General features: G+C 34.6%; 2 protein-coding genes and 1 long non-coding RNA gene across 7 annotated transcripts; 2 read left to right on the top strand and 1 right to left on the bottom strand.

Moving 5' to 3' along the window:
* Window positions 1–760: 760 nt before the first annotated feature.
* Window positions 761–1,276, bottom strand: LOC127254069 (secreted RxLR effector protein 161-like). Its single transcript, XM_051278943.1, has one exon. The coding sequence runs from the start codon at window positions 1,274–1,276 to the stop codon at window positions 761–763; it is 516 nt and encodes a 171-aa protein (XP_051134900.1).
* Window positions 1,277–2,562: 1,286 nt separating this feature from the next.
* On the top strand, window positions 2,563–4,217 carry LOC127254808 (uncharacterized). 4 transcript variants are annotated; one of them, XM_051280102.1, is made up of 6 exons: window positions 2,563–2,684; window positions 2,766–2,917; window positions 3,012–3,080; window positions 3,201–3,510; window positions 3,602–3,657; window positions 3,753–4,217. In XM_051280102.1, the coding sequence occupies exons 2-6, from the start codon at window positions 2,828–2,830 to the stop codon at window positions 3,798–3,800; spliced, it is 573 nt and encodes a 190-aa protein (XP_051136059.1). In that variant the 5' UTR covers window positions 2,563–2,684; window positions 2,766–2,827; the 3' UTR covers window positions 3,801–4,217. The 4 variants fall into 4 exon arrangements, 3 of the variants coding, with proteins under 3 accessions (XP_051136059.1, XP_051136058.1, XP_051136057.1); XM_051280101.1 differs by having other exon boundaries at window positions 2,631–2,688; XR_007839499.1 differs by having other exon boundaries at window positions 2,668–2,917; window positions 3,753–3,890; window positions 3,958–4,217.
* Window positions 4,218–10,711: 6,494 nt separating this feature from the next.
* On the top strand, window positions 10,712–12,771 carry LOC127254710 (uncharacterized). Of its 2 annotated transcripts, none has more exons than XR_007839476.1 (3): window positions 10,712–10,772; window positions 10,842–11,007; window positions 12,138–12,771. It is a non-coding gene; the product is annotated as an uncharacterized LOC127254710 (long non-coding RNA). The 2 variants fall into 2 exon arrangements; XR_007839477.1 differs by having other exon boundaries at window positions 10,715–10,772; window positions 10,869–11,007.
* Window positions 12,772–14,995: the final 2,224 nt, after the last annotated feature.

Genomic DNA, 14,995 nt, shown 5'->3' with positions numbered 1-14,995 from the left:
ATATAATACAATAATTACTAAATATTAGAAATTCAACTTTTAAACCAACGGTTGCAACTCTTATATATAACTTAATACAACTCTTAAAATATATGCACATATTATTTATTTAATAAGAATAGTAATTTGAAACACTTACTAAACAGTCCCCCTTGCTTCAAAGCTTGTGACTCCTGTACGCATCCTGAAATATGTTGGAATTGAGGAGTTGTGGAAGAGACTTATAATAGAGAGAAATTTTATTAGAAAGGAACGTTGATGTTCCTTATTTTTCAAACGCTTATACTGCATGGGTATAGGAAGCTTATTTGTAATAGGTATTAATACATTTAGAAATAGTAAAAGTTTGTTCTTAAATCTTCAATGCCTTGAGAATTGGTGCTTTGGAATTCTTATTCTTTTTATGGGGAGGGGTTTTCCTTTATTTAACTAACATATTTTTGTTATTACAAATTATATCTAACACCCCCTCTTAATTTGAAATTCCAATATATTTCTTGAACCGTTGAAGCTTCTCTTCGGTGACTGCCTTCGTGAGTGCATCGGCAAGCTTTGTGTGGTCCTAACATGCTCCAGAAATATTTCTTTTTCTTGCACCTTTGTACAGATATAATGATGTCTCAACTCGATGTGTTTTGTTCTTCCATGAAACATTGGATTCTTTGTCATGGAAATTGTTGTCATATTATCATAGAAAATTAGAGTGGGTCCATCGACTCTGTAACAAATCCTTTAAAATTCTTCTTAGCCAAACTGCTTCTCAAACCTCTTCATTCACGGCAATGTAATCCGCCTCTACAGATGACATAGCAACTGAAATTTGCTTCTTTGAACTCCACAAAATTGATTTTGATCCAAAGCAAAAAATGAATCCCGATGTCCTCTTCCTATCATCTTGGCTTTCAGCCCAATCACTGTCCCTGAATCCAAGCAACTCATTGTTCTCCTCCCTCGAATATTTGATGCCAAGATGTTTTGTCCCTTGAATGTAACGGATAATCCGTTTTGCAGCCGCAAAATGTGACTTGCTTGGATTGCTCATAAATCTGGAAATCAAACTTACAACATGTGAGATATCCGGCCTTTCGTGTGTTAGGTAGATGAACGATCCGACAAAGCTCCGATAAATGCTTGGGTCGAATTTTTCTGCACCATCATCAAACATTAATCTTTCGTTTAGGGCCATCGTTGTTGCAGCAGACTTGCAATTCTCCATTCTAAACTTCTTTAGCATGTCTGCAGCATACTTCTCCTGAGAGATGAAAGATACTTTCATTTTATGGCCTTACTTGAATGCCGAGAAAATTCTCCATCATTCTGAGATCTGTCATTTCAAACTTTCTCATCATCGCTTCTTTGAACCATTTTACAATTCCATCATTTGTTCGTGCATAGATTAGATCATCGAAATATAGGCAAACCATAAAAAAATCACTCTCACTTTTCTTCACGTAGAGAGATGGTTCATAAGGAATTTTCATAAATCCATTTTTCCGAAAATATGCATCAATCGTATTGTTCCAGCATCTCGGCGCTTGCTTCAGCCCATATAGTGCTTTGTACAGCCTATACAGTTTTTCCTCTTTGCCTTTAGCTTCAAATACTTGTGTGGTTTTTTTACGTACACCTCCTCTTCTAGTTCACCATTCAGAAATACAGTTTTTACGATCAAGTTGGAACACTCTCAACTCCAATTGTGCTACAATTACATTTCTGTAATAATATTTATGAAAAATTATTCAATCGAGAAATGCTAAGTGAACAAATTGATTGTACATTTGTCATAGCATAGGCGTATTTGGTTTGGGTTTCATGCCCAAATGTTTGGTATTTAGCCTCTAGTGTTTATAGGATTCCTAATAAAAATATATTATTATTTTTTTCACAAAAAGTATCGCATCAAAATGTTATCTAGCAAATTCAAATCAAAATAAAAAAAATTTGTATTGACAATATCAGCTTATATTATAGGAAAATAAATCATATATAAATACATTTACTATCTTAATATAGTTTAACAATTTGGGCACTTACTATCATTTTGATAAGGAATAAAATGTGTGTTTTATTTAGGTTTGAAATCTAAATCCTCATTCCCCAATCTATATGATTTTTAATAAAAATATATTATTTAATTTCACAAGATATTCATACAAAATACTACTTCCATAAAAAAAATATTTAATCACACTGGCATTAATTCGGGAGACCAAGTTTATTATTTATTTTTAATAACTATATAATAATATAATTTAAATTAAATATAATTATATTGGAAAATATACTTATTATTATATAAAATAAAAATTATTATTTGTAATATAAATATGTATAGTTATAATATTTTAATTGTACATTAAATTTCTCTATAACACTATAATTATAGATAATAAATTTATAATTAAATTTTAAAGTTTTTTGTAAATTTTAAAAACTTTCGGTACTAGATACAAACATAAATATACAAAAATAAAAATAAATAGTTATTATTATTATTACAAAAAAAAATTAATTATATAAATATTATTAAACAATTATTTTATTTTACCCTACTTTTTTCCAGCCCTACCGCCACGACACCCTTCTTCCTCTTTACCCTGCTTTTTTTCCAGCTGCTACCGCCGCCAAACTTTTCTTCCTCGTTCTTCAACTTCATTCTCCCTCCTCTCGTCTTATATTTCACCGTAGGTAAAGTCTAGCGTCATTTTTTCTTAATTCTTCTTTTCTTCTTTTATGATTTTCCATCTACAACTCTTTCTCTCCAGTGTGGGCCATTGGGTTCGGGGCGCAATGATTTTCCTTTCTTCTTCCCTTTTCCCTTGATGTAATGGAGATTCACCGACGACCACCGAGTTTGGGGGGCAGCGGACCCTCTGGGTTCCCACGTTGCTCAGCCCCTGGTTTGGAGGACTTGGAGGTTAATTGGTTCCATAGCTTAATTAATCATTGTGTAGCTGCAATCGTAACTAATAATTTAATTATCATTATTTTCATTATGTTTGTGATTTCAGGCTGACATTCAATTGCTATGTCCCAATACAATGTTCTACGATAATCCTTATACCATCTATCATAATCAGGTTTTCAGCCTTTCCTATGGATTAGGGTTTAGGGTTTGGAATGTGTGGTTGATATTGCATTCCATTTCTTTTGTTACTTTAGTAAAATGCTATGAAAAATAATGTAATGAATGTATTTAGGTCCTTGCCATACTAAAGCTAGCCGCGGAAGAGTTTGGAAGATTTAAAGATCATGAGGAAAAAGACAAAGTGAAGGTGAAGGATATGGAGAAGGATAAGGAGGTCGAATTGCAGTTGCTGCAAGCTGTGCAAAAAAGGTCATTAAAGTTAAAGGGCAAGAATCTGGCAAATGATGGATCGGAAACTGAAGACAACCAGGGAACAAGCTCTGGTGATTCTAATTTGAGAAAGGTGCCGACATTATCTAAACAACAACCACAACTGAGCTTCTCCCAGCCATCTGCTTATAATTGGAATGGAGAGTTTCCAGGTTTGTACTTTTTTGTGCTGCTTCTAAAATTTCATTTTCACATCAAAGTTCTCGCAAGTTAGTTTAATGTGATTTGTCTCTTTACTTGCAGCTTCGGTTGTAAAGACAGAAGTTAAGCAGGGCTGGAAAAATATAAACTTGGTACCCGTATGTTCAAATATTCTTTCAACTATCTTTTTCGATAACAGGATTTGCATCCTCAAAAAGTAAGCTTACAATTCTTACAACGATTTTTGTTTTAGAGTTATCAAGAGGCTTCCAAGATCCTATGGGTTATGCAAGAAGTCTAGCAAGATTTGCTGCTGATTTGGGCTCGGAGGCTTGAAAAGTTGCTGCCCCGCCGTGGATGCCAACCGGTGGCTCTTATTGTTCCGCTAATGGTAATATTAGTCCATCCCAACTTGGGATCACTTAGGCTTCAGATTCAAGTTTATCCTATGCTTTCAGACAATTTATGAGATGAACAGTCCATCAACAGTAGAAAATGCCAACCAATGAATTGCCAAGAAGATAATTGCACAGACAAAAATGAAGAAAGTGGAATGAACAGATTGAAGATACAAGAGAAGCCGAAAAAGCTGCCACAATTGCGTCTATTGATTTTTGTGATCAATGAATTTATTAATGGAATTTTAAGTTCTGATTAGTTGTATGATATGATATAAATGATTATTGATATGATATTTTGAATGTAAAATTAATTTTTAATATAATAGAAAAAATTTAAATATTTGATTTGCTATTTGTTTTTAGAGACACTAATGGTGGCAGCATAAGTGTTTTCTTTTTATTTATGGAATTTGGCTTTCTAATTTATGTGTGTTCAATACGTTGGGTGTCATGTGTAGCTATGATATATATCATTTCTTCATAAACATATGTGTGCTTATGAAAGTGTATATATTTATTATTTATGGTAATTGTTTTTGATAAAATGTGTATTAGATTTTGTTTTAGGGTGTTTATGTGTTGTTAACTTTTATTAAAAAAATATGCAATGACTATTATAACTTTTTTTAAGAAAAATTATTTGTTTTCTTATATAATAAATATTACAAAGATAAATCAAAATACATTGAATTAAACCCAAGTGACCATTATTCCAGTCTTGATGAAATATATTTTAATTAGCATCATGTTGAATTCTCTATGTTGTTTTCTGTAGTTAAATTTATTGAGCTTATATATTATGCATACGTCTTTCGTAATAAATATATTATTCATGCACAATTTTACAATAGCACACAACCAACTTCATGGTAAATATTTATTTATTAATTATAATTATGCTATAGGTGAAACACCTAAATATTAAGTAGTTGACACAAAGCATACAAGTTGTTGAGTAATATTAGCACATATATGTTTTCTTCAATATGCATATGCTGAATGTATAACTTGTCTTTGATAATTGTTTATGCAATTATAATAGTATAAAAGGATTAATTATTTACAGTAACCGTAATAGTAATCAGTGCCTAATGATTTATTAGTTCCCAGTTTTCAATTGAGGGTTTTCAGTTATTATTCATGGTTTTTGTGCACAGAGAACGAAAGAAAAGAAGAAGAAATGAGTGACACTATGTGAGGAGACAACAAAAGGAGATAGTCCTAAAAAAATACTATCGATTTATTATTGTTATTATTATTATTATTATTATTATTATTATTGTTCGAATTGGAATAATTCAAACAACAATTGCAAAGGAAAAGTAAAATCAAAAGGATTTTCTTATTATCGCCCAAAGAAATACAAATACCAAATAACAGAGAAGAAATGACACCTTTACAAACGGACGCAATTTAAAAACTATTGAATAACATCATGGAAATAATAATAATAATAATAATAATAATAATAATAATAATAATAATAATAATAAATACTTTGAATCAGGATTAATAATTTTTAACACTCCCCCTTGATTCAAAGTTGGTAACATAAAGGCGTGCGCGAAGTGCTTAGAATCTTGCAACAGGCAATGGTTTTGTGAATAGATCGGCAAGTTGGGCTGATGTGTTGCACAATATAGGATGCACACTTCCTGCAGTTACCAAATCACGAATGAAGTGATGCTTTATTTCTATATGCTTTGTCCGGCCATGCATAATTGGATTTTTGGCAATTGCCACAGCTGATGAACTATCACAATATATCACAGTTGGTTCTTTCTGCCGTGATTTAGATCTTCAAGGATTCTTCTTAACTAGACTGTTTGGCATGCAACAGTTGCAGTGGCTACATACTCGGCCTCTGCAGATGACAAGGCAACAGTTGATTGTTTGTTAGAAAGCCATGACACTGGACCTGCTCCGAAACTGAAACAATTTCCGGAGGTACTTTTCCTGTCATCGGGGGATCCTGCCCAATCACTATCGGTGAATCCTTCAAGAATGAAATCCTTACTTTGAGTATACCATATCCCATAGTCTCGTGTACCAGCAAGATAACGTAAGATCCGTTTTGCTGCACCGTAGTGTTGTTTGCTTGGACGATACATAAATCTGGAAACTAATCCAACGGGAAATGCAATGTCAGGTCGCGTATGGGTTAAATAAATTAACCTTCCTACCAAGCTCCTGAATTTGTTTGCATCTGCCAAACCAGTTTCATCATTATTACTCAATTTTTCATTTGGATTCATCGGAGTAGAAGCAGCGATACATTGGTCCATGTCAAGTAGCTTGAGCACATCAGACAAATATTTTCTTTGAGAAACAAACACACCTTCTGGAACTTGCTTGATTTCCAGCCCAAGAAAAAATGTAATTTTCCCAAATCAGTCATCTCAAAATGATTCATCATAATTCTTTTGAATTCATCAACTGATGCTGTAGGAGTACCTGTATATATAATGTCATCAACATAAATGCTGATGATGACAATTTTCCCGAGACTTTCTTTCTTTATATACAACGTCGGTTCGTTCAAACTTCTTTCAAATCCATTTGATTGGAGAAATTCATATATCTTGTTGTACCAAGCTCTTGGCGCTTGCTTGAGTCCATAAAGAGCTTTGTTCAAGCGATATACTTTATCTTTCTCCCCCTGCACAATAAATCCTTCGGGTTGTTGTACATAAACTTCTTCTTTTAGATCTCCATTGAGAAAGGCAGATTTTACATCAAATTGATATATCACCCACTGATGGTGAGCAACCAAGGAAAGAAGAACCCGTATTGTATCAAATCTCGCCACAAGAGCAAATGTTTCATCAAAATCAATGCCGTGTTCTTGAGTAAATCCTCTCGCCACTAGTCTTGCCTTGTGCTTCTACACACTACCATCAGAATGATATTTAGTCTTAAATAGCCATTTCAAGCTGATTGTTTTTTTTTAATTGGAAAATCTACCAATTCCCATGTCTGGTTTCTCTCAATGGCCATTATTTCTTCTTCCATTGCCTTTTTCCAAACTTCATTATGCAAGGCTTCCTCTACGGTAGTAGGTTCTCCAACAAAGAATGCAAATGTGGATGCATATATATCATTAAGAGACCTTTGTTTGTTTTCCAGGAAAACAGGTGATGAGGAATCGGATGATGAAGAAGGAGTAGAAGAGCGGTACACTGCTGGACCTGTCGTTGCTGCTATAGCTGTTGTCGGTGCTGCTGGCGTTGTTGTTGTATCTGCTGCTGCTGCTGAGATTACATGATTTTCTTGAACTATAAATTCCTCATTTTCCTTATTGTTGTTGGATAGCTCTATCTCAGCCTCTGAACATAAACTTGGCTTCGATTTTTCTACCATTAAATCCCAAGTTTGTTTTTCATCGAACTTAACATCTCTACTAACAATTAATTTCTTGTCCTCGGGATCAAATAAGCGATAAGCCTTTGAGTGTGTGCAATATCCGACAAAGATACATTTTTTTGCTTTCTGTTCGAGCTTATGCCTCCCAGCAGCCACCAAAACATAACAAACACAACCGAAGACCCTTAGATGATTCACAGAAGGCTTGTATCCATACCATGCCTCAAAAGGTGTTTGATTCCATACGGCTTTAGTTGGAGATATGTTGGCCAAATAAACTGCTGTTGCAACTCCCTCAGCCCAAAAATAATCCGAGAGACCTTTCGATTTAATCATAGACTGAGCCATTTCAACAATAGTGCGATTTTTCCTTTCAGCGACGCCGTTCTGCTGTGGCGTGTATGGAGCTGTTAATTCATGTCTGATTCCATGCTTGTCACAAAATGTAGTGAATTCTTTAGAAAGAAATTCTCCTCCTCGATCAGATCTTAATATTTTCAATTTACAATCACTGTCTTTCAGCTAAGGCTTTGAATTTCTTAAAGCAATCAAATACTTCGGACTTTAGCTTCAAAAAATAAACCCAACTCATGCGCGAAAAGTCATCTGTAAATAACAAAAAATACTTACTTCCAGAATGAGATTCTGTTTTCATTGGCCCGCAAACATCTGCATGAACAAGCTCAAGTCGATTTGCTGCCCTTCTAGCCTTTCCGACAGGAAATGATTGTCTGCTTTGCTTGCCGAGAGCGCAGCCCTCGCAAACGTTGTTTGAATCATGAATACACGGGAGTCCCTCCACCATATACTTCTGTTCTAAGAGTTGAAGTCCTTTAATGTGAAGATGATCATATCTTTCATGCCATAATGTAGAGTTATCAACTTCACCATTCACTCGAGCTTGGACGCTAGAGAATTCAATAGGAAACATCCTATTATTTGACATATTGATTGAGAAAATTTCTGATGTTCCTTTTTTTATACAACATGATCCATTCTGAAACACAACTAAATATCCATCGTCTACAAGTTGTCCAATGCTTATCAAGTTGTGCGCAAGTCCAGGCACATAATGTACATCTTTAATTAATTTTTTCTTACCACCAACCTGCAACTTCACAACTCCTTTTCCTTCAACATGTAGAATTTTGTCATCACCAAGCCTAACTTGAGATCGAAATGATTCATCCAAATCCTTGAATTTTCCTTTCTCTCCTGTTAAATGATTCGAGCACGCACTATCCAAATACCACACTTCCTCATACAGTTTGTCCCCACTCACATAGGTCATAAATAAAAATTCATCTTGATAATTCTCTTCTTCAGCAGCGTAGCCTGGCTTGCTTTGCTCCAGCAATCATCCTCCTTATGTCCAATCTTTTTACAGAATGTACATTGTACAAAACTTCGTTGATTCCTACTGCGTCCACGACCTCGAAAGAAGCCTCTTCCTCTTGCACGATTTGGGAATGAACCATTGTGTGTTTCTTGAACTTGAAATGCATTATCTTCATCATCACCATTGCAGCGGTTGATTCTCACTTCATGTGCTTGCAGTGAACCCATCAACTCATCGACCATGAAAGATTTAAGATCTTTCGACTCTTCTATAGCTGCTACTACATGATCGAATTTAGGGGTAAGGCTTCTCAGAATTTTTGCAAAAATTACTTCCTCTTTAATCTCCTCCCCATAGGAACGCATTTGACTCGTAATTGAGGAAACTCGAGTCATGTACTCTTGCACAGTTTCACTTCTCTTCATACTTGCGGTTTCAAACTCTCTTCTGAGTGATTGTAGTTTGACCGTAATGACCTTGGCAGAGCCTTGAAACTCTAATTTCAATATATCCCACGCCGCCGAGGTTGCTGCTGCAATCCTTGGGAAAATCGATTCATCGATTGCCTGTTGAACAAAGAAAAGGGCTTTTGCATCTTTTTTTTTTTTTTTGTTTTCCTTTGCTTCTCCCTCGTTTGAACCTGATGCTGGTATGCCATGCTCGACAAAATCCCATAGATCTTGAAACTTGAACAATGTTTTCATTTTGATGCTTCAATATTCATATGCTTCACCTTTAAATATTGGAATTTGAGGCTGCGAAGCACTGCTGGATCCGCTAGATGTCGCCATCACAAACCTGGCTCTGATACCACAGTGTTGGAATTGGAATAATTCAAACAACAATTGCAAAGGAAAAGTAAAATCAAAAGGATTTTTTTATTATACTGTACAATATACCACCGTCCAAAGAAATACAAACACCAAAGAACAGAGAAGAAACTGACACCTTTACAAACGGACGCAATTTGAAAACAATTGAATAACATCATAGAAACAATAATAATAATAATAATAATAATAATAATAATAATCATAATAATAATCATAATAATAATAATAATAATAATAATAATAATAAACACTTTGAATCAGGATTAATAATTTTTAACAATTATTTGTAACATGGTTTTGGGCTTTGAAACCGGTGATTGGGTCCGTATGTATTTTTGTAAACAGGAAATCGACAGTTGAAACAAAGTGTGGTCCTATAGCAACACCACTGCCTAACAAGAAATTATTGACAGCCATTCTTACCAGCTGCAAAAGTATGTGTTTTTACTGATATTGTTTGTGGGCTCTCTTTGTATCATATTTTATTGAAAGAATCATATTTGTGTGTGTGTATATATATATATATTTTATTTCTGTTGCATGTTGAATGTTTATGGGGCGTTTTCTAGTCCAGTGGACATCTTAGATGTGGGTCTTGTGGACATACTCTAGGCTGACATTATATGGTTGTTTGATGCTGACGATGGTTTCAGATTGCAGGTACCTGATTATTATAATGTCGTAAAGCAGCCAATTGACTTTCCAACTATTCGAAAGAAGCTTCAGAAAAGCTGTTACAAGTCCTTGGAAGATTTGGAGGCTAATTGATTCCATAGCTTATTATAATCACTTCGCTGCTGTGACTGTAACTGATAATGAAATTACTGTTATTTCCACTTCTTTGATATCTCAGGCTGATGTTCAATTACTCTGTTCCAATGCAATGTTGTTTAATGGGCCTGACACTGTCTACCATAAACAGGTGTACAGCCTCTCGTATGGGTTAGGTCTATTTAAGATTTAGGGAATCCATGGTTGATACTACATTTTCTATTCTATTTCTTAAAGTTGTGCAATGCTATGAGTAATAATCGAATGATTGTATTTAGGGGCTTGCCATCCAAAATCTGGCCAATGAAGAGTTTGGAAAGCTTAAAAATGTTGAGGGTAAAGATGAAGTATTGGACAAGGATAATGATAAGGAGAACGAGAATGCTCAATCGATCGAATTGCAATTGTAGAAAATAGATCACTGGGTCCTACTGAACATAATCAGGGAACAAGCTCTGTGGCTTATAATTTAAGAAAAGGGCCGGAATTGTCCTACTCTTACAGTAAAGAACAATCTGAAAGCTCCACCAGTTCATTGGCTTATAGTTGGAACAAAGAATTCCCAGGTTTGTTAGAGTAAAATTATATTGCCACTTCTGAACTTGACATTTTCTCATCAACTGCGCACGAATTAGGCTGGTGTGGTTGTCTGTTACTTCCAGATTCGGTTGTAAGAGCAGATGTTAAGCAGGGCCGGAGAAACATGGCTGTAGATTTGACCCGCCGTGGCACATACACGCAGCCGTGTCCCCATTCCTCTCCTCCCACTTACTTAACCAACCTTGCCAAGGAGACATACAGGTATGTTCTAATATTCTTTCAACTAACGTTGTGGATAATATGTTTTTTTATCACAAGAATCAATCTTACAATTTGTACTGTGATTTTTCTTTGTGTTTCCACTACAAAGAAAAAATCATTTTTGTAACAAAATATTTGTGTCTCTAAATCTACTTTTTCCGTTACCAATGACATTAGAGACGGAATTAGGAATGGAATTACGTTAGCTACGTGAACTTCAGGGACGGAATTCCGTTACAAATATATTATTTTTTTGTAGTGTTCAGAGCTCATCGGATAATATTAGTGCCACATATATAATGTTAGGAGTTGACGTGTTCACATACATCATACTGACTGTCCTATTAGTGTCCACATATATAATATTTATGGATAAATAGTCATTTTAGTCCTCCTCTGAATTCCTTATCATTTTAGGGTCCTAACGAGTCACGTGCCACTAACAATACGGCCATGTGTATGAACACTTAAACTTTGGCAGGTCATGAGGTGCCACATATGTAGTTCCAATTATTTCTATACAAGATCCCGTTAGAGTCCTAAAATAATAAAGTAATCACCTAATAAAAAAATAGTTACCCTAATTATGTTGACAATTCAGATTTATATATCGATTGAATATAAAAAGAATAACAAAAAAGATTCAAAGTTATGTTTATATCAATCTTTTTAGTACAAACATGATTACTAATATGATATATATCAATAAGTATTATAGACATTATGTAAAAATTAAATTAAAAATATATATTGTATATAATGTTAGTATTAATTTATACTACCAAATTGTTATACTAATGTTAATATGTTTAAAAAACAATATCCTCGTTTCAACATCCATGTATGACAGCAAATTCTTTCCAAACTGCAATGTGTTTTCATTAATACTAACTGTGGGTTAGTTTAGTAAGGGCTTAAAAAATTAGGCTGATAGGTTTGTCTCTTTACTTGTAGCTTCGATTGTAAGGGAGGATTTTAAGCAGGGTCCGAGAAAAATAGTTGTGGATGTACGTTTCAATATTCTTTGGACTAAGTTTGTCGATAACAAGAGATGTTTAGTAAGAAAATAAGCTTACAATTCGAACTATGATGTTACAATTGCACTATGATTTGTATTTCTGAGCTCTCAGGAAAGTTGCTTAGAATAAAATTGATGTTGATTTGCAAATGCGGATGGTATATGATCCAAGTTGGCTAGGTGAACCCCTGGCGCCGAGATGTGCTGTTCTAATGACTGCACAGCAGAGCACAGCACCGAATGTGCACTATCTCCTTGCCCTTGATTCGATGGACCATATGTATAACCGTTAGATCCGATAATGTATATATTATGTGGTTTTGTCCCATATTGAGTGTTTTAAAGTAACATTATCCCACATTTCTTGTGGTGACAAATTAGCCATAAGACTCTCTCTATAAATTGGTTGCCTTGGGTTGGTTCTTATGACACACCAAAATTAGTCAAGTGGCATTTCCATATATAGTTGTGGTTACTTGTTTTGCTTGAGGGCTCTTGGGAGATTGAGGTTTGTGGGCTTTAGAATTGTTATTCGAGCTTATTTTGTATTCTCTTTTGATAGTGAAATTTTCTTTCGCCTTTACCCGTGGATGTACAAGATGACCGAACCGCATATATTCTTGTATTCTTAAATTTCTTGTTCTTACTTTTGTCATTGTTTAGGTTCTAAAAATATTTGTTTGGGCAATATTCCTAAGAAATTTGTATCAGAGCCCTTATTATATTTGTCGAAATCTTTTATTACCACACAATGACAATCACAAGGACGGTAATGGAAACGTTTGACAGAAATATAAACTTTGGGATATGGTAGCTCATGGTCCAAGATGAAGTTGACTTGGCTATCCAGGGCATTGAAAAAATGCCTAAGGATATGGAGAAGTCCAAATTTTTGGAGCGGGATAAGAAGGCCCGTTCGAGCATTATCTTAAAAATCTCTGATGAGGTTTTGCGGAAGGTTGCTATGGAGACCTTGGCTAAGGCAATTTAGGATAAGCTTAACGCTTTATACATGAAGATGTCTATTGAGAATCATCTATACCTAAAGCAAAGCCTTTATATGCTTCGAATGGCGGAAGATACATCATTGCTCTCCCATCTTGATAATTTTGATTCAATTATTATGGATTTGGAAAATATTGATGCTAAGATAGATAATATGGATATGGCGTTTCTACTTTTGTGCTCTCACTACCCCATGCTACTTTTTTGGTCATTACCCCCAATATTTTAAGAATGTTCATGATACAATAATTTATGTGAAAGAATTTATCTCACTTGTGTCGTCTCTCATGACCCGTATTATTTGGCATTTCTAGATGAGAAGAAAAGTTGGAGTTTGTTTTGTCAAACGGTCTTTGCACAAGAAGGTTGTCCATATCCAGAATTAGAGAAAATGGGTAAGAATATTGCCAAAAGTTGTAGAGGGCTTCCTGTAGAAATTTTTGTGATTGGTGGCTTACTTGCAAACGTAAACTTGATGAGAGAATATTGGGAATTCGTTGCGGATAATTTAAGTGCACTAAATTATGTTTCCTATTCATTTAAGCTACACTCACTTTCCTATTCATCTCAAATTATGTTTCCTCTATATGAGTCTTCGACGAAGATGCGAAGATTAACATCTCTCAACTTATTAAGTCGTGGGTTGCTCAAGGACTGATTAAGGCTGTCGATGATAAAAGTTTGGAAGAGATTGGCGAGGAGTAAATGAAAGATCTTATGGTCAGAAATTTGATTTTCATTCGTGAAAGGTTGAATACTAGCAGGAAAATAATAAGTTGAGGGATTCATAATCTTTTCCGTGACTTATGCTTAAGAGAATCCAAAAAAGAATCATTTATTTATTCCCCAAAAGAACAACGTGCTCGGGCATATTATCCAAACAGAAAATGTTTCCTTTGCAGTTAATGGATATAAACCAATGGCGTATCAAATCTCCTCAAACTTGCTCTTATCTCTCCAACAACGTCGCGAGTAAATCATTTGGCTTGTAGCTCGTGTGAACATATGTACTCACATACAACGGAAATAAGATCAGCGAGTGTAATGGATGCTATTTCTTATGGTTCGTGGTATGAACTTGTGCAATCTACACAAGCGAGGTATATTTCGGTAAACCTCTTTCTTGATGATGTCAAATTTGTTTTCCCATCCATGATATATTTTCTCTGGAACCTTCAAACTTTGGTTGTTGAAGTTTAGGAGGCACATCAAGTAGTCCTACCACGTGAAATATGGGAGTTGCCACAACTCAGGCATCTCGACATTTTATATGCTCTTTTTCCCGATCCTGGAATTGAGGAAGATTTCATTGTCCTGAACAATCTTCAAACAATCTCGTACATGCAAAATTTTAAGTGTACGAAGGAAATCCTTGATAGAATCCCTAACATTAAGAAACTTGGCATTCATCTTGATGGTTGGATGGAACTCAAGTATGAACGCTTTGATTGAAGAGGTATGTCAGATATCGCAGGAGTAATCCAGAAAATTAAATACTTGTAATTATCATCACAATTTTTTTAAAACATTGTTTTAATTTTCCCTTTTTTTTTTTATTGATTCTCTTGAAAACAGGTTTCATTTCAGTGTTGATTATAGTGAATAATATCATGAGTTTATCCTTTTAAATTTGTACATCACTAGACTTATCATCTTCATGTTTCCTATATGTTTAGGCTCATCAACTTCATTTTGGCCTCTACCTTGGGATTCATCATCTTCTTCATCTTCCGACTCATCATTTTTTTTACGTGTTGCCATGAAATCATTATTAATAACATAAATAAAAATCTTCTTTGTTCTTGTTAGTATTTCTTCCGTGCATATTTTCTCTGCCTATTTTACTAATATCAAGTTAATGGAGCATGCTTTTACCAGAATCTACATCCAACAAGTAGAGATTTTTTATTATTTCCAGTATTCAATACTATGTATCCTTCAGACGGATAATATGCCTTCAATAAG

The sequence above is a fragment of the Andrographis paniculata genome, unplaced genomic scaffold, assembly GCF_009805555.1.
Source record: "Andrographis paniculata isolate CXL003 unplaced genomic scaffold, ASM980555v1 Contig52END, whole genome shotgun sequence".
In the NCBI taxonomy this organism is placed as follows: Eukaryota; Viridiplantae; Streptophyta; class Magnoliopsida; order Lamiales; family Acanthaceae; genus Andrographis; species Andrographis paniculata.
This window is presented reverse-complemented; position numbering and strand designations above follow the sequence as displayed.